This window comes from Mus musculus, chromosome 13, assembly GCF_000001635.26.
Source record: "Mus musculus strain C57BL/6J chromosome 13, GRCm38.p6 C57BL/6J".
NCBI lineage: Eukaryota > Metazoa > Chordata > Mammalia > Rodentia > Muridae > Mus > Mus musculus.
In genome coordinates, this window is record NC_000079.6 from 76,076,103 (window position 1) to 76,100,212 (window position 24,110).

Consider the following 24,110-nt stretch of genomic DNA (forward strand, 5'->3'; position numbering starts at 1 on the left):
AGTCTGTACCATAGTTAACCCTAAGATTCACTCAGAAATGAATCTAGAGCCAAGGAAGATCATTAGCCTTTCTGTTGATTAACATTATTAATACCATTTTTTGGTGAACTTATAAAAATATACAGCTAAACGTATTTTATTACCTTAGGAATAGAAACTTTAAAAAAAAAAAAATCCCTAAGACTTGTAATGAGTTTACAGGCTCAAAAGTATTATTTCTGTGGTTTATGAAACTGAAGGTATGAATTGTGGGTAGGCTAGGGATTTAGCTGACTTTTCTTAGCATGTGTGAGGCCTACTTTCAATACCACAAATGAAGCAAAGCAACAATCTGAATCACGGGAGATGAAACCTCTGGATTTCTTGAGCCTGTTCAGCTGCACATGTTCCAGCTATCAGAAGGATTCTGGGTAATAAAACCAGACCAAACTCAAGCAACCAAGCAACCAAACAAAAAAACCCAACCAAACAAAAACCCAAAACATCTTTCACTATTATAAAGATGAGGCTGAGAGTACACTCAGGACAATGTATCATTCTTCTGGACACCAAATTTTAAAAACAGTAAAATGGGGAGTCCTAAAGGAAACTACTAAGATGCCAATTCTTCTTAAAAATAACCTTACTGTGGAGAAGCCATCTGAAAACATAGCAAACATCAGGTCAGATTACAAAATTATAATAGTTAGAGAGGAGATAAACAGAGTTATTCAGTAGGCACTGGAATTGCAGGGTGGCAGAGGGCTTTCTGGTCAGTGTTCTGAGTTTTGTGGTCCCCGCTTTGTCCCCATCTGATTCTTTCTGGTCAGCATTTTGTGTTGGTCTGGAGGGTAAAGCGGGCATTGTGCTTTCTATGCTGTTTACCAAAGTTTCAAGCGTCAAGAGTTCTGTACATATCTGTTCTTTCATTTAGGAAGTAGCTCTCTAGTTTCATTTGTTTGGAAGGGTTAAGAAAATGCTTATCCTGAACATATTTAAAAGAAATCTCTTGGTGAGCAGAAAAAATACATAATTATAAAATGCAATGACAGATGACTTGATTTATAGTTTTTGCTAGTCAAACAACTTAGCAGTTTGTTTGATTTGTTTTCTGATAACATTAGATGGTTGTATTAGTCAGGGTTCTCTAGAGTCACAGAACTTATGGATAGTCTCTAGATAATAAAGGAATTTATTGATGACTTACAGTCGGCAGCTCAATTCCCAACAATCGTTCAGTCACAGCTGTGAATGGAAGTCCAAGGATCTAGCAGTTACTCAGTCTCACGCAGCAAGCAGGCGAAGGAGCAGGAGCAAGAGCTAGACTCCCTTCTTCCAATGTCCTTATATTGTCTCCAGCAGAAGGTGGAGCCCAGATTAAAGGTGTGTTCCACCACACCTTTAATCCCAGATGAAAGGCGTAGCCCAGATTAAAGGTGTGTTCCTTAAACTCGGAGATTCAATCTTCTGGAATCCATAGCCACTGTGGCTCAAGATCTTCAAACCAAGATCCAGATAAGGATCTCCAAGCCTCCAGATAAGGGTCACTGGTGAGCCTTCCAATTCCGGATTGTAGTTTATTCCAAATATTGTCAAGTTGACAACCAGGAATAGCCACTACAATCCACCCCTTGTCAACTTGACACAAATAATATCTCATGTTCACATGAAACAATAACAAGGTTGTAAATACGCCTAACATGATATAACTATCCCTCGTACAATCGCAAACGCATTAGTAAATTTACAATGGGCATTCATATTACTTTATAATCCTCGTTTCTGCAACTGGTTACGTGGCCTTAATTGGTATTTATAACTACCTTCCTCTACTACCCATTCTGTATTTCCTTCACCTTCAGCCAGCACCTCAGCAGGTCTTGGCTCTTTTCCTGGAGGATTGACCCATACCTTCATTCCTGATGGATCTGCGTTCTTTGTCATCCTGCTTGGATTAGGCTGTTGTAGTTTCCCATTGACTTTAATCACAGGACATGGTAGTACTAAGAGACGCCCTAAGGGATCTCCTACACTCCAGACATAATCTTGCTTACCACCATTGTGAAGAGGTAATCCAATTTCTCCATGGTAATCTGGATCTATCACCCCTCCTAACACTGTTATTCCTTTTTTAGCCTGTTGGTTTAAGGGCATTAGAAGCCCAAAATGACCAGGGGGAAGTCTGAGCTTCCAGTTCAATGGAATGTTTGTTGTAGCTCCTGGTAGGAGGACTCCCCTCTCTGGAGCCAAAACTTCTAGGCCAGCAGAACCTAGAGTTATGGGGACAGGAAGCAAAAATTTTCCTAGAGGGTCACTAGGAGTGATAGTAAGTGGAACTATTCCTTTTTCCACCCCTTGATTCCTGGACCCATGAATCCTGGCTATGGGTGAAACTGTACCATATATCGAGCGCTGATTCAAAGCATATACTGCCTTCTGAAGAACTCTGCCCCAGCCTTCCAAGCTGTTACCACCTAATTGGCGCTGTAACTGCGTCTTCAAAAGGCCATTCCATCTTTCTATCAGCCCAGCTGCTTCAGGATGATGGGGAATGTGGTAAGACCAGTGTATTCCATGATCGTGGGCCCACTGTCGAACTTCTCTGGCTGTGAAATGAGTTCCTTGGTCAGAAGCAATACTGTGTGGAATACCATGACGATAGATGAGGCATTCTGTCAATCCGTGAATGGTGGTTTTAGCAGAGGCATTACGTGCAGGAAAGGCAAATCCATAACCAGAATAAGTATCTACTCCAGTAAGAACAAAACGCTGTCCTTTCCACGAAGGAAGTGGTCCAATGTAGTCAACCTGCCACCAGGTTGCTGGTTGGTCACCTCGAGGAATGGTGCCATATCTGGGGCTCAGTGTTGGTTTCTGCTGTTGGCAGATCTGGCAATCAGCAGCAGCTGTAGCCAGGTCAGCCTTGGTGAGTGGAAGCCCGTGTTGCTGAGCCCAAGCATAACCTCCATCTCGACCACCATGGCCACTTTGTTCATGTGCCCATTGAGCAATGACAGGGATGGCTGGGGAGAGAGGCTGACTGTCCACAGAACGGGTCATCTTATCCACTTGATTATTGAACTCCTCCTCGGCTGAAGTCACCTTTTGGTGAGCATTTACATGGGACACAAATATCTTCACATCCTTTGCCCATTTGGAGAGCTCTATCCACATACTTCTTCCCCAGATGTCTTTCTCACCAATTTTCCAATTGTGATCTTTCCAAGTCCCTGACCATCCAGCCAATCCATTGGCTACAGCCCATGAGTCAGTGTATAATCGTACATCTGGCCATTTCTTCTTGCAAACAAACTGTAATACCATGTGTACTGCCCGAAGTTCTGCCCACTGTGAAGATTTCCCTTCACCTGTGTCTTTCAAGGTTGTCCCAGAAAGGGGTTGTAATGCTGCAGCTGTCCACTTCTGGGTGGTGCCTGCATAACGTGCAGAGCCATCAGTAAACCAGGCTCTAGTCTTCTCCTCTTCGGTCAGTTGATCATAGGGAACACCCCATGAGGCTATAGGTGCATGCTTGGCAGCAGATGGCATTGTAACAGGAGTAGAAACCATAGGCATTTGAGCAACTTCTTCATGTAACTTGCTTGTGCCTTCAGGACCTGCTCTGGCCCGATCACGTATATACCACTTCCATTTGATAATAGACTGCTGCTGTGCACGTCCCACTTTATGACTTGCAGGGTCTGATAGTACCCAGCTCATGATGGGTAATTCAGGTCGCATAGTAACTTGATGTCCTATTGTCAAACGTTCAGTTTCCACTAAGGCCCAATAGCAGGCCAAGAGCTGTTTTTCAAAGGGAGAATAGTTGTCTGCAGATGATGGTAGAGCTTTGCTCCAAAATCCCAAAGGTCTTTTCTGTGATTCACCTACAGGAGCCTGCCAGAGGCTCCAAACAGCATCTCTATCAGCCACAGACACCTCAAGTACCATCGGGTCTGCTGGGTCATATGGTCCAAGTGGTAGAGCAGCCTGCACAGCAGCCTGGACCTGTTGAAGGGCCTTCTCCTGTTCCAGGCCCCACACAAAGTTAGCAGCTTTCCTAGTCACTTGGTAAATAGGCCTAAGTAACACACCCAAGTGAGGGATGTGTTGTCTCCAGAATCCAAATAGACCCACTAAACGTTGTGCTTCTTTCTTGGTTGTAGGAGGGGCCAGGTGCAATAACTTATCTTTCACCTTAGAAGGAATATCTCTGCATGCTCCACACCACTGGACTCCTAAGAATTTCACTGAGGTAGATGGTCCTTGAATTTTGGTTGGATTTATTTCCCATCCTCTGATACGCATATGTGTTACCAATGAGTCCAAAGTAGTTGCTACTTCCTGCTCACTTGGTCCAATCAGCATAATGTCATCAATATAGTGCACCAATGTGATATTTTGTGGAAGATCCAAACGATCAAGATCCCTTCTAACTAAATTATGACACAGGGCAGGAGAGTTAATATATCCTTGAGGCAAAACTGTGAAGGTATACTGTTGGCCTTGCCAACTGAAAGCAAATTGCTTCTGGTGGTCCTTATGGACAGGTACTGAGAAGAAGGCATTTGCCAGATCAATAGCTGCATACCAGGTGCCCGGAGATGTGTTAATTTGCTCAAGTAACGAAACTACATCTGGTACAGCAGCTGCAATTGGAGTTACTACCTGATTTAGTTTTCGATAATCAACTGTCATTCTCCATGATCCATCTGTTTTCTGCACTGGCCAGATAGGAGAGTTAAATGGAGATGTGGTGGGAACCACCACCCCTGCATCTTTCAAGTCCTTGATAGTGGCAGTAATTTCTGCAATTCCTCCAGGAATACGATACTGTTTTTGATTCACTATTTTCTTTGGCAGAGGCAACTCTAAAGGCTTCCATTTGGCCTTTCCAACCATAATAGCCCTCACTTTACAGTTCAGGGAACCAATATGAGAATTCTGCCAATTTCTGAGTATATCTATCCCAATTATACATTCTGGAACTGGGGAAATCACCACAGGATGTGTCCGGGGACCTACTGGACCTACTGTGTGTCGGACATCAGTCAAAACTCCATTAATCACCTGCCCTCCATAAGCCCCTACTTTAACTGGAGGGCCACAATGTTTCTTGGGATCCCCTGGGATCAGTGTCAACTCAGAACCAGTATCCAGCAGACCCCGAAAAGTCTGATTATTTCCTTTTCCCCAGTGTACAGTTACCCTTGTAAAAGGCCGTAGGTCCCTCTGGGGAAGAACTGGAGAAAGGGTAACAGCAAAACCTTTGAGTGTCTTATCAAGATCCTTCCTCAGTGGAACCTGGCCACCCCTTCATTTAAGGGGTTCCGGATCTGCAAACTGTCTCAAGTCTGGAAATTGATTCACTGGCCGAGATTGCTGTTTACCACGATCTAATGTAGCCTTACCACGATCTAATGTAGCCTTTCTTTCATTTGTTTGAGAATTTTTCTGCTTATACAGATCAAACAAATATGCAGTAGGCTTCCTATGTATTTCATTCCTGGAAACACCATGATTGGTTAGCCAGTACCAAAGGTCCAACCGAGTCATGCCATTATAAATTTCACCTCTCCTGTGCTGACCATTACTGGGTATGTTATTATAAACATTCTTTTGTCTACGCTGTCCATTATAATAACTAGAATCACCTTGTCTCTGGCGATTCAATGCTGCCACCTGGCCCTTGTTACCTCGGAATGCAACTAAACCCAGTGAATTTAATTCATCTAATTGAGCAGAAGCATCTCCAATGCTAAGATCTGGCACAAGGAAAAGGGAAAGAACAAAACCCTTCAAATGTGCTGGTGCCCCTCTCACCAATTTGCGTCTTATAGAGCTGGTGAAAGGCATATCTTCTGGACCTTCCCATTGTGGACAATTATGCTTTACACAATATATCCACTCTAGCATTGCAATTTCCCTAAGTCTTAAAATCCCTTCATCAACACTAAGCCACGGAATATCAGGCATCTCCAAGTCATTTCCAGTAGGCCATCTTTTGATAAACACCTCAGCCAACCATTCAAACAAACTTTTGACACCTTTTTTAACTATGCGAGCTTCCGTATTAAACCTAGAATCTCTACTCAGAGGACCCATGTCAATAAACTCAGCCTGCTCTAGTTTTATGTTCCTTCCACCCTTATCCCACACCCTTAAAATCCATTCCCACACATATTCACCAGGTTTCTGCTTGAATGAATTAGCAAACTCATTAAGCTCCTTAGTAGTGTAGCGAATTTCCTCATGGACTACACTTTCTACCTCCCCTCTAGGAGCCTGTTTTGCTTTGAGTCTGGTTACAGGTCTAGAAGAAACTATTGGTGGGCCTTGAGAAACATCCATAGTGAAAGTCATTGCTGGTTTATCAGACTCTGCAAAATTAATTTCCTCATGTGGGGAAGGCATTATTTCAAGAGGTGGGGCTGAGGGTACTACTTCCTCAGGTGGGGCAAACCCTTGAGAATCTGAAGATTCAAAATTCTCAGCTTCAACATGGTCTTCCCACACATCCCCGTCCCATGTTGTAGGATCCCATTCTTTGCCAATTAGAGCCCTTACTTTAACTGTCGACACACTCTGAGGCTGAGACTTGAATTTTCGCTGTAGTTCAGCCAACCTTACAATGAGAGTTTCTGTTTGATTTTCTGCAACTTGAGCTCTATTGCTACAAGAGAGAAGATTCTCCTCAAGGACACACTTAGCAACTTTTAGATCGTTTACTTGTGTCTGGAGACTTTCGATTTTATCACACAACTCCTTCCTTTCATTCATCATTTTTTCCACAGATACTAAGAGCAGCCAGCCAGTAAAATCATTTTTCGATTTTTTTCCCATCTTGTAGAAAGCTTTGTGCACTGAATCACCTAATTCATTAAGAAAATCAAGGGCATTAGCTTCTTTAAGTTCGGAATATAGTTTCAACCATGGGTCTTCAAAATTCTCTGAGCTCCCAGGAGGGAGAGAATCTGGAGAGGTTTCAATAGTTGAAAGTGCTGGTGGATCAACAAGCCAATTCCAGAATTTTAAAAGATTCATCCTTGTACTTCTGTTACTCTAGAACCACTCCTGGTACCAACTTCTGTATTAGTCAGGGTTCTCTAGAGTCACAGAACTTATGGATAGTCTCTAGATAATAAAGGAATTTATTGATGACTTACAGTCGGCAGCTCAATTCCCAACAATCGTTCAGTCACAGCTGTGAATGGAAGTCCAAGGATCTAGCAGTTACTCAGTCTCACGCAGCAAGCAGGCGAAGGAGCAGGAGCAAGAGCTAGACTCCCTTCTTCCAATGTCCTTATATTGTCTCCAGCAGAAGGTGGAGCCCAGATTAAAGGTGTGTTCCACCACACCTTTAATCCCAGATGAAAGGCGTAGCCCAGATTAAAGGTGTGTTCCTTAAACTCGGAGATTCAATCTTCTGGAATCCATAGCCACTGTGGCTCAAGATCTTCAAACCAAGATCCAGATAAGGATCTCCAAGCCTCCAGATAAGGGTCACTGGTGAGCCTTCCAATTCCGGATTGTAGTTTATTCCAAATATTGTCAAGTTGACAACCAGGAATAGCCACTACAATGGTATAATAGTTGTCTAGTTGATGTGATAAAATATACTAACAAAAGCAACTTTGGGCAAAAGAGGTTTATTCTGACTTGTAGTTTTAGAGTATCTACCTTGGCAGGGAAGTTATGCACACCATGGTAGATGGTCATATTGCATCTGGTGTCAGGAAGTAGAGAGAAAAACACATGTTTGTGCTCAATTTGTTTCCTATTATTCAGTCTGGAACCTGAGTCCCCAGGGGTACACTCAGCTGCCCTGAGTGGCATGTATCAACACCCCTTCTCGCCATTCCCCTGCCCATCAAGTCCCCCAGGCTATGACTAGCTGCTCTGAGACTTGCACTGTTCCCTGAGTTCCATTCTCCAGCCTAAGGCTGTCCACCAGAGGTCTGCTGCATCAGGAACATCCAGGAACAAGACTGCTAAAGGCCAGCATAAGAATACAATCAACAAAAGGAGAGAAATATGGTACAAAGATAAGACATTACCTCAGAATAAAGGGCCATTTCCAAGCAAACGGACTAAGAAGCAAGCTAGAGCAACCATTCAAATATCTAATAAAATAGACTTTCAGCAAAAATTAATCAGGTGAGATGGGGAAGGACACTTCATACTTATTAAATCCTCCAAGATGACGTCTCAATTCTAAACATCTACGTCCCAAATGCAAGGCAACCAAATTCGCAAAAGAAACATTACTAAAGCTTAAATCACATATTGAATCCCACACAGTAATAGTGCGGGATTTCAACACCCCAATCTCTGTCAATGGACAGGTGACTGAGACAGAAACTAAACAGAGAAATAATGAAACTAACCAGCATTATAAATCAAATAGACCTAACAGATATCTACAGAACATTTCACCCAAACACAAAAGAATATACCTTCTTCTTAGCACCACATGGAACCTTGTACAAAATTGAGCATATAGTTTGGTCACAAAGCAAGCCTCAACAGAAACAAGAAAATTGAAATAACTCCTTGTATCCTGTCAGATCACCATGAATTCAGGGTTAGGACTGGACTCCAACAACAACAGAAACAACAGAAAGCCTACAAACTCGTGTAAGCTGAACAACTCTTGACTCTATGATCACATGGTCAGGGAAGAAATAAGCAAAGAAATTAAAGACTTTCTAGAATGTAATGAAAATGAAGGCATAACATAACCAAACTTATAGGACACAATGAAAACAGTGCTAAGAGAAAAGTTCATAGCACTAAGTGACTTTATAAAGATATTGGAGAGTTTTCCATATAGGCAATTTAAAAGTACATCTGAGCTGCCGGAGCAGGTGGGGGAGCCATCTTGGGTCCCGGATCACTCAGAGACTAGTCGGTGCAGGTGAGAGTGCGGACTACGGAAGCGACACAGCTTCTGGGATAGGCAGAAGCTACACAGCTTCTGGGACAGACCCAGTTTCGGGCTCCAGACATCCGGGTACCTTCCCTGTCAGAGGAGAGGTGTCTGCCGGGGAGGGCTCTGCCGAAGCAGATAGGGGAGCCATCTTGGGTCCCGAATCCCTCAGAGACTAGTCTGTGTAGGTGAGAGTGTGGAATACAGAATCTACACAGCTTCTGGGACAGGCAGAAGCAACACAGCTTCTGGGACAGGCCCTGTTTCGGACATTCATCTTCAGCCAGGAAGCAGGTCTGAACGCCAGACCTCTGTGCACCTTCCCTGCAAGAGGAGAGCTTGCATGCAGAGAGTATTCTGAACACTGAGACTCAGGAGAGAGCTAGACTCCCAGGTCTGCTGACAGAGGCTAACAGAATCACTGGAGGAACAAGCTCCAACCAGAGACAACTATAACAACTAACTCCAGAGATTACCAGATGGCGAAAGGCAAATGTAAGATTCTTACTAACAGAAACCAAGACCAGTCACCATCATCAGAACCCAACACTCCCATCTCAGCCAGTCCTAGATACCCCAACACACCCAAAAAGCAAGACTCGGATTTAAAATCATATCTCATGATGATGGTAGAGGACATCAAGAAGGGCTTTAATAACTAACTTAAAGAAATACAGGAGAACATTGTTAAAGAGTAACAAGTCCTTAAAGGAAAACAGGAAAACACAATCAAACAGGTGATGGAAATGAACAAAACCATCCAAGACCTAAAAAGGGAAGTAGAAACAATAAAGAAAACCCAAAGTGGGGGCTGGTGAGATGGCTCAATAGGTAAGAACACCCGACTGCTCTTCCAAAGGTCCGGAGTTCAAATCCCAGCAACCACATGGTGGCTCACAACCATCCGTAACGAGATCTGACGCCCTCTTCTGGAGTGTCTGAAGACAGCTACAGTGTACTTACATATAATAAATAAATAAATCTAAAAAAAAAAAAAAAAGAAAACCCAAAGTGAGACAACTCTGGAGATGGAAACCCTAGGAAAGAAATCTGGAACCATAGATGTGAGCATCAGTAACAGAATACAAGAGATGGAAGAGAGAATCTCAGGTGCAGAAGATTCCATAGAGAACATGGGCACAACAATCAAAGAAAATGCAAAATGCAAAAAGATTCTAACTCAAAACATCCAGAAAATCCAGGACACAATGAGAAGACCAAACCTACAGATAATAGGAGTAGATGACAATAAAGATTTTCAACTTAAAGGGCCAGCAAATATCTTCAACAAAATTATAGAAGAAAACTTCCCAAACCTAAAGAAAGAGACGCCCATGAACATACAAGAAGCCTACAGAACTCCAAATAGACTGGACCAGAAAAGAAATTCCTCCCGACACATAATAATCAGAACAACAAATGCACTAAATAAAGATAGAATATTAAAAGCAGTAAGGGAAAAAGGTCAAGTAACATATAAAGGCAGGCCTATTAGAATTACACCAGATTTCTCACCAGAGACTATGAAAGCCAGAAGATCCTGGACAGATGTTATGCAGACCTAAGAGAACTCAAATGCCAGCCCAGGCTACTATCCCCAGCAAAACTCTCAATTACCATAGATGGAAAAACCAAAGTATTCCATGATAAAACCAAATTCACACAATATGTTTCCTTGAATCCAGCCCTTCAAAGGATAATAAAGGGAAAACACCAACACAAGGACGGAAACTAAACCCTAGAAAAAGCAAGAAATTAATCCTTGAACAACCTAAAAGAAGACAGCTGCAAGAACAGAGCCCCAATTTTAACAACAAAAATAACAGGAAGCAACAGTTACTTTTCTTTAAATTCTCTTAACATCAATGGACTCAATTCCCCAATAAAAAGACATAGACTAATAGACTGGCTACACAAACAAGACCCAACATTTTGTTGCTTACAGGAAACCCACCTCAGGGAAAAGGACAGACACTACCACAGAGTAAAAGGCTGGAAAACAATTTTCCAAGCAAATGGTCCGAAGAAACAAGCTGGAGTAGCCATTCTAATATCTAATAAAATTGACTTCCAACCCAAAGTCATCAAAAAGACATGGAGGGGCACATAATACTCATCAAAGGTAAAATCTTCTAAGAGGAACTCTCAATTCTGAATATCTATGCTCCAAATACAAGGGCAGCCACATTCATTAAAGAAACTTTAGTAAAGCTCAAAGCACATATTGCACCTCACACAATAATAGTGGGAGACTTCAACACACCACTTTCACCAATGGACGAATCATGGAAACAGAAACTAAACAGGGACACAGTGAAACTAACAGAAGTTATGAAACAAATGGATCTAACAGATATCTATAGAACATTTTATCCTAAAACAAAAGGATATACCTTCTTCTCAGCACCTTATGGTACCTCCTCCAAATTGACCATATAATTGGTCACAAAACAGGCCTCAACAGATACAAAAATATTGAAATTTTCCCATGCATCCTATCTGATCACCACGGACTAAGGCTGATCTTCAATAACAACATAAATAATAGAAAGCCAAGATTCATGTGGAAACTGAACAACACTCTCTCAATGATTCCTTTGTCAAGGATGAAATAAAGAAAGAAATTAAAGACTTTTTAGAGTTTAATGAAAATGAAGCCACAACATACCCAAACTTATGGGACAAAATGAAGGCAGTCCTTAGAGGAAAACTCATAGCCCTGAGTGCCTCCAAAAAGAAACTAGAGAGAGCATACACTAGCAGCCTGACATCACACCTAGAAGCTCTAGAAGTAAAGGAAGCAAATTCATCCAAGAGGAGTAGAGGGCAGGAAATTTCCAAACTCAGGGCTGAAATCAACCAAGTGGATACAATTCAAAGAATCAACCAAACCAGGAGCTGGCTCTTTGAGAAAATCAACAAGATAGATAAACCCTTAGCCAGACTAAGTAGAGGGCACAGGGATAGTATCTTAATTAACAAAATCAAAAATGAAAAAAGGAGACATAACAACAGAACCTGAGGAAATTTAAAACATCATCAGATCCTAGTACAAAAGGCTATACTCAACAAAACTAGAAAACCTGGATGAAATGTCAACTTCCTAGACAGATACCAGGTGCTAAAGTTAAATCAGGATCAGATTAACGATCTAAACAGTCCCATTTCCCCTAAAGAAATAGAAGCAGTCATCAATAGTCTCCCAATCAAAAAAAGCTCAGGATCAGATGGGTTTAGTGCAGAGTTCTATCAGACCTTCACAGAAGACCTAATTCCAACTCTTCTCAAACTATTCCACAATATAGAAACAGAAGGTACTTTACCCAATTCATTCTATGAAGCCACAATAACTCTGATACCTAAACCACAGAAAGATCCAACACAGAAAGAGAACTTCAGACCAATTTCCCTTATGAATATCGATGCAAAAATCCTCAATAAAGTTCTCGCTAACCGAGTCCAAGTACACATCAAAACGATCATCCATCATGACCAAGTAGGCTTCATTCCAGGGATGCAGGGATGGTTTAATATACGGAAATCCATCAAAGTAATCCACTATATAAACAAACTCAAAGACAAAAACCACATGATCATCTCGTTAGATGCTGAAAAAGCATTTGATAAAATCCAACACCCATTCACGATAAAAGTTTTGGAAAGGTCAGGAATTCAAGGCCCATATCTAAACATAATAAAAGCAATCTACAGCAAACCAGTAGCCAACATCAAAGTAAATGGAGAGAAACTCAAAGCAATCCCACTAAAATCAGGGACTAGACAAGGCTGCCCACTTTCTCCCTATCTATTCAATAGAGTACTTAAAGTTCTAGCCAGAGCAATTTGACAACAAAAGGACATCAAGGGGATACAAATTCGAAAGGAAGAAGTCAAAATATCACTATTTGCAGTTGATATGATAGTATATATAAGTGACCCAAAAATTCCACCAGAGAACTCCTAAACCTGAGAAACAGCTTTAGTGCAGTAGCTGGATATCAAATCAAATAAATCAATGGCCTTTCTCTACACAAATGATAAACCACCTTAGAAAGAAATTAGGGAAACAACACCCTTCACAATAGTCACAAAAAATATAAAATACCTTGGTGTGACTCTAAGGAAGTGTAAGATCTGTATGATAAGAACTTCAAGTCTCTGAAGAAAGAAATTGAAGAAGATCCAGAAGATGGAAAGATCTCCCATGCTCATGGATTGGCAGGATTAATATTGTAAAAATGGCTATTCTGCCGAAAGCAATCAACAGATTCAGTGCAATCCCCATCAAAATTCCAACTCAATTCTTCACCGAGGTAGAAAGGGCAATTTGCAAATTCATCTGGAAAAATAAAAAACCTAGGTTAGCAAAAACTATTCTCAACAAAAAAATAACCTCTGGTCGAATCACCATGCCTGACATTAATCTGTACTACAGGGCAATTGTGATAATAAATGCATGGTACTGGTACAGTGACAGACAGGTAGATCAATGGAATAGAATTGAAGACCTAGAAATGAACCCACACACCTATGGTCACTTGATCTTTGACAAGGGAACTAAAACCATCCAGTGGAAAAAAGACAGTTTTAACAAATGGTGCTGGCACAACTAGTGGTTACCATGTAGAAGAATAGGAATTGATCCATTTTTATCTCCTGTACAAAGCTCAGGTCTAAGTGTATCAAAGACCTCCACATAAAACCAGAGACACTGAAATTAATAGAAGAATAAGTAGGGAAAAGCCTCGAAGACATCGGCACAGGGGAAAAATTCCTAAACAGAACAACAATGGCTTGTGGTGTAAGATCAAGAATTGACAAATGGGACCTCACAATATCGCAAAGCTTCTGTAAGGCAAAAGACACCGTCAATAAGACAAAAAGGCCACCAACAGATTGGGAAGGGATTTTTACAAATCCTAAATCTGATAGGGGACTAATATCCAATATATACAAAGAGCTAAAGAAGCTGGACTCCAGAAATTCAAATAACCCCATTAAAAATGGGGTTCAGAGCTAAACAAAGAATTCTCAACTGAGAAATACCAAATTGCTGAGAAGCACCTGAAAAAATATTCAGCATCCTTAATCATCAGGGAAATGCAAATCAAAACAACCCTGAGATTCCACCTCACACCAGTCAGAATGGCTCAGATCAAAAATTCAGGTGACAGCAGATGCTGGTGAGGATGTGGAGAAAGAGGAACACTCCTCCATTGTTGGTGGGATTGCAAGCTTGTACCACCACTCCAGAAGTCAGTTTGGAGGTTCCTCAGAAAATTGGACATAATACTACTGGAAGATCCAGCAATACCTCTCCTGGGCATATACTCAGAAGAAGTTCCAACTGGTAAGAAGGACACATGCTCCACTATGTTCATAGCAGCCTTATTTATAATAGCCAGAAGCTGGAAAGAACCAAGATATCCCTCAACAGAGGAATGGATACAGAAAATGTGGTACATTTACACAATGGAGTACTACTTAGCTATTAAAAACAATGGATTTATGAAGTTCTTGGACAAATGGATGTATCTGGAGGATATCATCCTTAGTGAGGTAACACAATCACAAACGAAGTCATTACATATGCACTCACTGATAAGTGGATATTAGCCCAGAAACATAGGACATCCAAGATACAATTTTCAAAATACAAGAAAATCAAGAAGAGGGAAGACCAATGGGTGGATACTTCATTCCTCCTTAGAATAGGGAACAAAATACCCATGAAAGGAGTTACAGAGACAAAGTTTGGAGCTAAGATGAAAGGATGGACTATCCAGAGACTACTCCACCTGGGGATCCATCCCATAATCGGCCACCAAACGCAGACACTATTGCATATGCCAGAAAGATTTTGCTGAAGGGACCCTGCTATAGCTGTCTTGTATGAGGCTATGCCAGTGCCTGGCAAATACAGAACTGGATGCTCACAGTCATTTATTGGATGGAACACAGGGCCCCAATGGAGAAGCTAGAGAAAGCACAAGCACCCAAGGAGCTAAAGGGTTCTGCAACCCTATAGGTGGAACAACAATATGAACTAACCAGTACTCCCCAGAGCTCATATCTCTAGCTGCATATGTAGCAGAAGATGGCCTAGTTGGCCATCATTGCAAAGAGAGGCCCCTTGGTATTGCAAATTTATATGCCCTAGTACAGGGGAATGCCAGGGCCAAGAAGTGGGAGTGGGTGGGTAGGGGAGCAGGGCGGAGGGAGGGTATAGGGAACTTTTGGGATAGCATTTGAAATGTATATAAAGAAAATATCTAATAAAAATAAATAAAAATATTAAAATACATTAAGTATAAATTTTTTTTTTTGGTTTCTTTTCATGACAGGGTTTCCTCTGTGTTGCCTTGAGTGTCCTGGAACTCATAGAGTACTGGGACTAAAGTCATCTACCAACAATGCCAGGCTGCTAAAATCCAGTAACTATACATGTTAATGTTTTAGAAAAGAAAAACCCAGCAGAATATTAGGAACTTTAATATTTTAAGAAGATTAAAGACTCTTAAGTTTTAGCCAAATTGGCATAATTGAGGGATTAAGAGATTTAATTTTAGCCTAGTGGTAAAGCAAGTGGTAAAAAAGAGCCATTGAATGTGCGACAGAGGACGGTGTGTGGTTAATTTAATTCTTACCTAATGGAATGATGTCCTGAAGTATAGTCCACTTTTCCAAATTTCTGTGTCTGATAGCCATGCTTCTCCATGATGTCCATCCATGTCGTATAATTTGGATCCAGACCCTTAAAATTATTCCAAGATTCTGTCAAGTGAGTGAAGAGGCCACTCCACATTGCTGGGGGTTAAAAAAAAGAGAAATAAAAGAATAAAAATAAAATAAATAAAGACAAAAATAAAAAAACCCACAAAAATAAAAGAAATAAAAGAAACTGATGAAGGTAAAATTTAACAATTCAAATTTAAATTTACTTGAGAGCATGGCTGGCTGGTTTAGAGTCTGTGGTCTGGAATATGAAATGCCACCAGCTGGGGCAGTTCACAGACATTCCTCATTGCTACTTCACTTTACTGGAGGGAAACCCTGCAAGGGATTAGTATATCTGTTCTCATATGGATTCACTAAGGCCTAGAGGTCAAGTTGATTAAGGTATTTGTTGTATTTATGTCTGGATTTTATATATATAGGGCTTGAACATCATTAGCATTTTTTCAGTCATAAAAGCTACCTGTTAAGTATTTTGCCTAATTTTTTAAACCACAAGTTAATGCACTGACAATTATAGACTTTGATTCCCTATGTCCTCAAGGGTTTTCCTAGTAATTATCTTTCTGCTAGGTTTTTCTAAGAAGAAGAAGAAAAAAGGATGCTATGTGTTTCCCTTTTGTTTTCTAATGTTTAATAAATATTTCTTTTCCTCTTCTCATTTTGTGTGTAGACATGGTAGGCTGGATAGGCCTTCTTTTCTGTGTGTGTGCATGTGCCTGTCTAGATTGTCTTCCTAAATAGTTTTTGAGAAAAGGTATCCCTCCCTAGCTCCTTTCTTCCCCCTCTCCCTTCCTTCCTACTTCCACCTTCTCACTGAACTTGGCTGGCCGGTCCACAAGTCCCAGGAACCTTCCTGTCTCTGCCTCCAAGCATCATTATATGCATCATTATATGCATGCACTGTTATACTCAGCTTATTATTGTTGCTTTAAATTCATGGGTGCTGGGTACTCAAGGTCAGGTCTCAGGACCATGGGGCAAGCACTTTAGAAAGTGAGCCATACTCCAAGCCCCTCTTTTCTAATCTAAGTAAATACTGTCTGAGAGGCTGGGTATGAATCGCAGTAACCATAGTTCTGGTATGTTCTTGGATGTTAGTCAATCTTTTTGTTTTAGTTTTCTTCTGCAAATTGGGCTATTAATAATAAACATGTTCATGGAATTATGAGGAATACTTTTAAATATTAGAAGAATATTTCCAACTACAGTAAGAATATACTAACCATTTGTATCACCTTCAGAGTTCATTAACCACTTTCTCATTTACTATTCCAATTGCCAACAGTGATTTAGCACACATGGCATTCTGTAGATGGGGAAACTGGGTTACTTCCATTACAGGGTACACTGAGGCTTAGAATCACCTTACCCAAGCTCAGGGCTCATTCTACTCAGCACAGTATAGAAATTAGCAAACACATTTTTACACATAACCTCTATGGCTCTATTGGCTCAGAGAGAAACCAAACTGTTGCTGTCATTTACAAGTTCCATGACAGAAAACCACAGACTGCATGGACAGAGGCACAGGAGAGCAACTTTTAGTCAAGAGTCTGAAAACAAATGTTCATTTTCTAAACTCATGGCATATGGCCAATGACATGCTTACCACCCAAACTGCGCCTATTTGTTAATAAGGGGAGCACTTAGTTTGGTGATAGATGTAAGTTGAGACAGAAGAGAAAGACATGAAGTGTATATTCTGAAATAATTTGGAAAGTTTTAGATAAATATGAATAGAAGTTCTGCCTGGGAAGGATCTTCCAGAGAGCCTGCTGACACCTCTGTGGTATGAGTTCCAGCCCTTCTGAAGCTCTCACTGAAAGACTCCCTTGAAAACAGAGCTCTCTGACTTATGACTGCCTGTTCATCTGCTTTGATAGTTAAGTGAAAAAATGAAATGGAACTAGACAGCATCCCAGGCAAGAAAAAGCCTTTCTTCAGAAAAACAAGTTACAAATTCAAATGAGCCCAACATTCAACCTATCTTAGAACACACCAGTTACACCAAGGTATTTTTATTAGGTATGAAATATGACTTTACAACAGGTTTTTGCATATGATAATTTGCATATGAATGTACTTTTAGTGGTCTGACTCTTTCCATTAATATTAGGAACATTAAAGGCACATTCATACCTGCACGTGATGGACAGCAGATGGGTGAATTAGTGTAGGCATTTAGGAAGGTGGTGCCATGTGCTCTCATGAAGTTAATGAAGGGAAGTTTTACTACCTGACTTCCTGGTTGAAATGTTAGTCTTCCATCCTGAAATAAAGAAATTCAACCACTGCTGATTATGCTACAAAAAAATATTTCCTTTAATTTTAAATACAAAATTTACAACCCAAAAGACTTCAGGATGTTTGTTCAAAATCTCACAAAGAGTAAAAAACAACCACAGAGGTATGTTATTAAGGATCCAGTGCTCAAATAAAAATTGAAAGTGTTATGCTCAAATCCATTTACAAAAATTAAGTTAAAGAACTTCTTGAAAAGCTCTTTTGGAGGATAAAGAAATAATTTAAAAATTATATTAATAAACATTAAATGCTTGACATGTGTGTTTATGTATCAGGCATCTTGCAAGATCTAAGGATACAATGGTGAGTTAAAATAGTTTCATATCCATAAAACTTATACACTGTAGCAGAGATAAAAAAAAACAGTAGCAAATTAACTTTTATGTTTCAGTTTGAGTTTCATTGCTATGAAGAGACACCATGACCAAGGCAACTTTTTTTTTTTTTTTTTTTTTTTTTTTGGTTTTTCGAGACAGGGTTTCTCTGTGTAGCCCTGAAACTCATTTTGTAGACCAAGTTGGCCTCGAACTCAGAAATCCGCCTGCCTCTGCCTCCCGGGCAGAGGGATTAAAGTTGCTGGGATTAAAGTTGTGCGCCACCACACCCGGCTTCCAAGACAACTCTTATAAAGGGAAACAGTTAATTGGGGCTGGCTGACAGTTTCAGAGATTTAGTCCATTATCATCATGGTAAGAAGCATGGTAGAATACAGGCCATCATGGTGTTGGAGATGGAGCTGAGAGTTACATCTTGCTCTGAAGGCTGCCAGGAAGAGACTGGATTCTACACAGGGTGTAGCTTGAGCATAGCAGACCTCAAAGCTTACACCCAGTGACACACTTCCTCCAACATGGCCACATCTACTCCAACAAGGCCATATCTCCTAATAGTGCATTCCCCATAGGCCAAGCTTTCAAACACATAGTCTATGGAGGCCGTACCTATTCAAACCACTACATTTGGATACTTATATGAATTATATGTGTGTATTTGTGTATATACATGCATATACACCTTATCCTTTGAAACAGGGTCTCATGTATCTTAGGCAGCCTTCGACTTGCTATAAGGACCTTGAACTTTTGATTCTCAGACTCCATCTCCTGAGTGTTGGGATCATAGGCATACATTACTGCAACCTCTTTGTGTGGTGGTGGGAATTGAATCCAGAGCTTTGTGCATGCAAGAGGAGTCCCATGTGATCTGCATCCCACACATAGCTATACATTTCAATAAATTCTAATTGCTGTTTCTGAATTATGGCATGGCATTTAGTTCTTTTTCATTCTGGGACAAGGAGGATCAAAGGAAAAGCTTAGATTTCAAGCACTGTTCTAGTTTGATTCTGTTGTTGTCACAAACATAACCATGACTCAAAGCAACTTATGGAAGAAAGGTTTATTAGTTCTGGCTACAGTCCATCACTGAGAGAAGTTGGGGCAGGAATTAAGCAGGATCTTGAGGAGTAGAAACCATGGAGGAACACTGTGTGTTGGCTTGGTTTTTGGCTAGCTCACTCACAGTCTTATGCTTAGTGTTTTTATATAGCCCAGAACCACTTAGACAGGCCATAAACTAGACAGGCTGTAAGCTAGACAGGCCAGGAGATACTGATGCTCACAATGCCCCCTGCTCTCCTATACCTATGAATAATCAAGGCACTCTCCCTCTTCTTCTTCTTCCTCTTCTTCCTTTTTAACTTGACACAAGCTGGAGTTATTACACCTCAGATGAGTTATTATACCTCAGATATACCTCTTCTTCTTCCTCTTCTTCCTTTTTAACTTGACACAAGCTGGAGTTATTATACCTCAGATGAAAAAAAATGCTACTATCAGATTGCCTGTGGGCAAGTATGGGGGAGCATTTTCTTGATTAATATGGGATTAATTAATGATTGGTGTGGGAATGTTCACCTAACTGTACACAGCGCTACTCCAGGGCAGGTAGCCCTGGGTTATATAAGAAAGCCAGCTGAGGAAGCCACAGGAGCAAAGCCAGTATGCAGTCTTCCTTCGTGACTTCTGCTGCAGTTCTTGAGCCTTAAGTTCCTGGCCTGACTGGATGGAGTGTGACCTGATACTTTAAAGATGAAACAAAACCTTTCTTCCCCAGCATGTGTTCAGTTACAATGTTTTATCACAAGAGATTCCCCCACAGACATGCTCATAGGTCAGTGTGATCTAGTGATCTAGGCAATATCTCTGGGATAACTTTAGGCTCTATCAAATTGACAATTAAAGCTAGCTAGAAAAAGCATTATCCTGTTAAGTAGTAAAAAAATGACTTATCTGCTATGGCAAGGCCTTAGCATATTGTGTGCCTTATCTTACTTATCTACCACGTCAAGTTATATTATGGGAGATTCCACAGTATATATTCCTGTCCCGCTATTTACTTCTGAAACCAGTGTGGCTGCAACAGTGGGGAGGTGCAGTGTGTGTGGAAGCAGGGTTGTAGGGGGTGCCCTTGTCCTTTAAGGTCCAGGCAGAAGTGCTTTTTATCCAGATATAATTTATATACAACTTACACATTTAAAACGTGCAACTCAAAGGTTTTTAGTGTATCCAGAAAGTCATTTAGAACATTTATATTATTCCCAGGAGCACCCTTAGCCTTCACCCTGGGCTCATTTAAAACTGAGGCAATTACGAACATGCTGTCTGTCTCTACATAGCTGCTTTCTTTGGACATTTCGTATAAATGGATTCATATAAAATATAGTCTGTCATCATTTATTTTGAGGACATAGTTTTCTAGGTCCAGTCACACTGTAACAAGCATGAGTTTTGGATTTCTTTTCTGGTTGCTGAATAATACTACCAAATTCCATCTATACACTTACCAGTACATGGCTATCTAGGTTGTTTTAACTTCTCATCTTCTAGAATAATCCTGTCATGTAGAAGCTTTGGTGCAGACTATGTTTTCATTTCTCTTGGACACAAACACAAGCATACATATCTAGGAATAGAATTGCTGCATTGCATAGTAACTCTATAGTTAGTCACTGTAAAAACTGTCAAATGGTTTTCCAAGGTGGCCACACCACTTTACAAAGCATCTCAACAGCCGTGTATGAGGTTTCTAATTCCTCCATATTCTCATTAACTCTGGTTATTGTTTATGGTGTGTGTGTGTGTGTGTGTGTGTGTGTGTACTAAAGAACTGACATATTAACTGTAAAAAACAACAGGCCAAGCACAACAGTTTCATACTCTGATCATATTTACCTCCACATTCCCTCCTCCCCACCCTTGGCTCTTCCCATATCATCTCACATGACTTCCTCCTATTTTTATGCCTTTTGATTCTGGCTATCCTTATGGGGATCAATTGGTTTGAGCTACATTTCCCTAATGATTAATGAATCTAAGCTTCTTATGATGGGCTTATTGGCTATCTGTGTATATTCTGTGTAGGAATGTCTTTTCAAATCCTTGGCTCATTTTAAATTGCCTAAACCAAGATTATGACAATTTACACTTCCATTGTCTTGAAGGAGTTTTATAGCCTTAGCTTTTACATTTAAATCATTGACTAACTTTTGTTTTTACACATGGTGGAAGGCAGGACCCAATTTTGTTCCTTTCCATGTATATATTTACTTTTCCAGCACTACTTGTTTATAAGACTATTTCTGGACTCTTAATTCTACTCTACTGGTCTGAATATTTATTGTTCTGCATGTAAAGTACTATTGTGGCTATTGTAGCTTTACCATTAGTTTTGAAATTAAAAGCTTTTTTTTTTTTTTTTTAAATCAGTCTTCTTTTTCATGTTTTTTTCCCCTTCCCAATTCGAGGTCCTTTCACTTTCCATATGAATTTAAATCAAATTTAAGGTGATGCATACACAAATAACTTCTTTAAATCAGTGCTAACACAAGTATAGAATGTCTAGATTAGTGGTTCTCAGCCTTTCTATGCTGCAACAGTTTAATACAGTTCCTCATATTATGGTGACTCTCCCAACCATACGATTATTTTTGTTGTCACTTCATAACTGTAATTTTGTTAGGTATGAGTTGTAATGTAAATATCTGATATTTCCGATGGTCTTAGGTGACTTCTGCAAAAGGTGACTCGACCTCTCCCAAGGGATCGAGAGCCACAGGTTGAGAATTGCTGGTCTAGTGAATAAAGTTCAAGGAGCAAAGCCCAGGAGTTAGAGACTGGCTTCTTTCTACTACTTTATTAGTATGCACATGCGTGCTTGCAGGTGTGCGCATGCGGGACCTCTCAACCCCAGGGTCCTGTTCCCTGTGATGTTTCTCCACAGGCTCTGGGCGGTGTCTGCTCCCCGTCCTTTGGGTACTTACGAAGGAGTCACTGGCGACCAGCACCACGTTGGGCGCCTGGTTCACTTGCATCCTTTTCTTCTGTGTTCTGGGGGCCGGTGCTGCGAGTGCTAACGCTGCGACCACCGACACCAACAGCAACAGCATCGCGGGCATGGCCGTTCAGAAGCGGCTGCTGAGCGGGTCTCCTGTAGCCTGCTCTCCAGTCATGAGCAGGGGCCGGACTCTAGGGACAAGACTAGAAGTTTGGCTTACAAATACAGAAGTAAATATGAGCGGCACCTAGAAACTACACCTCCCATCAGGCCAAGGGCAGGCGCATGCGCAAAAACCAATCGCGCTCAGCCCATGTGAAGACCGTTTTAATCAAATTTCGAGCTAATGATAGCTCTGCCAGTTCCTCTCACTCAAGCGATGTCTGGGGAAGCGCGCATGCGTTGTTCAGACTTGTACTTTGTGGCAGTCCCACATGCCCAGGTGGGTTCTGATCGCTTCGGTTTTGGCAGAAGTTGAAATCTAAAGGCAGTAGAAGTGGTATTTAGGGGGAGAAAATACTGAGCATGAGCGTGATGTTACGGGCTGTCTTCCTTTTGTGCGGGGCTGAATGTTCGCTGACAAAGTGAACTTGGCGGTGATGAGGTGGCAGTGATTCTGTCACTTGAATTGGATTGGGTTGTGCCTATATGGGACTTTAGGCTAGGTCACCTCGTGTGTGGTCTGGGTAGTGGTGTGGATTTCTGCTGCGTTCCGGAACCCTAGTCAGGAAGCCCCCCTCATCGTATTTCCTCCGTTTGCCGACCTGTAAGGATTATGCTCATGTGGGTTGAAGAGCGGGCCTAATAAGTTTCAGGTTCCAGATACGGAACAGCTTGGCTGTTCTTTGTCTTTGGAGTAGCAATAGGGACCGGTTCTAAAAGGTACAGATGTGGACTGTGTGAAGTGTGCGGTTAATTGATGTATGCTCGGAGTAACATTGTTGGGTATAGAATAATCAGCTGTTCCTTTTTTTGATTGCTAGATTCCTTTGGAGAATTCTGGAAGAAGCACGTTTCTATTTTCAAGTCAAATTATTCACTGATAAGTTTCAGGTATATATAATTGTACATTACACCACTTGTGTTGATTTTCTGGCAGGAAAAGGAGGAGTAATGCTATTTATTTAAAATCTCAACTCTCATATCTGGCAGCCTTGTGTACAGATTAATTGTAATAAAACACCTTACACATCTAATACAGAGCGGTATGTGTTTAGTGTCTGTTAAGCTTTACTGTATATTTACTGTGTAGCATGCTTTACGTGGAATGTACTCCTTAATCTTCACTTAGACTACTTTACAGATGCGAAAACAGAGAGGTTAAATAACTTTTCAATAGCTTATCTAAGTAGATTACCTCCTAAACAGGGCACACTCCCCAGAATTGTGTTGAGTAAATTTGGAATGTAGGACATACTTTACAGAAACAATATCAACTGGTGCTTAGTTTTATAAAAATTACATTTGGTATTCTTTTTTTTTTTTTTTTTTTGCATAGTAATGATTCGTTGAACACAGATGATCCTTGAAGGCTCTGTTTCTGCAGGCCCTTGTTCTGAGGACAGAGCACATCCTTTTCTTCTTTCTGTAATTGCGGTGTCAGTGAGAGCAGGCGCTGTAGCAGGTTGGTGGAATAGGTATTTTAGGGACGCAGTTTCAAAGGGCTGCTAGAACCTAAGAGGTTTCTAGTACTTTTCATCAGACACGAAGTGGGGCATATAAAGGTCCTCCCTGCTAGCTTGTCCAGCCCATACTTCACCTTCCCTGGTGGGAAAACTTCCACTGAGCAGCTCGTTCTATACTCGTGGAGGTTTAAGTATTAAAA

The 24,110-nt window shown here is 40.9% G+C and overlaps 2 protein-coding genes across 12 annotated transcripts in view; one reads left to right on the top strand and one right to left on the bottom strand.

Moving 5' to 3' along the window:
- The window catches only part of Arsk (arylsulfatase K), a 38,239-nt gene extending 15,681 nt beyond the window's left edge, over positions 1–22,558 (bottom strand). The window contains exons 1-3 of one of the 4 annotated variants that reach the window (NM_001360843.1): positions 22,272–22,558; positions 15,556–15,715; positions 13,014–13,247 (exon numbers count right to left, since the gene is read on the bottom strand). In NM_001360843.1, coding sequence (NP_001347772.1) covers positions 13,014–13,120 — 107 coding nt within the window. In that variant the 5' untranslated portion in view covers positions 13,121–13,247; positions 15,556–15,715; positions 22,272–22,558. Of the gene's footprint in view, positions 1–13,013; positions 13,248–15,555; positions 15,716–17,785; positions 17,916–22,271 lie in introns of all 4 variants that reach the window. The other 3 variants (NM_029847.4, XM_030247462.1, XM_006517456.3) reach the window with 3 other exon arrangements.
- A 44-nt stretch (positions 22,559–22,602) lies between these two features.
- Positions 22,603–24,110, top strand: part of Ttc37 (tetratricopeptide repeat domain 37) — a 91,614-nt gene continuing 90,106 nt past the window's right edge. For 5 of the 8 annotated variants that reach the window (XR_001780777.2, XR_382438.2, XM_006517233.3 and 2 more), the window contains exons 1-2: positions 22,603–22,727; positions 23,269–23,338. The gene's annotated coding sequence lies outside the window, so the exon portion shown is untranslated. The remainder of the gene's footprint in view (positions 22,728–23,268; positions 23,339–24,110) is intronic. The other 3 variants (XM_006517232.2, NM_001081352.2, XM_030247230.1) reach the window with 2 other exon arrangements.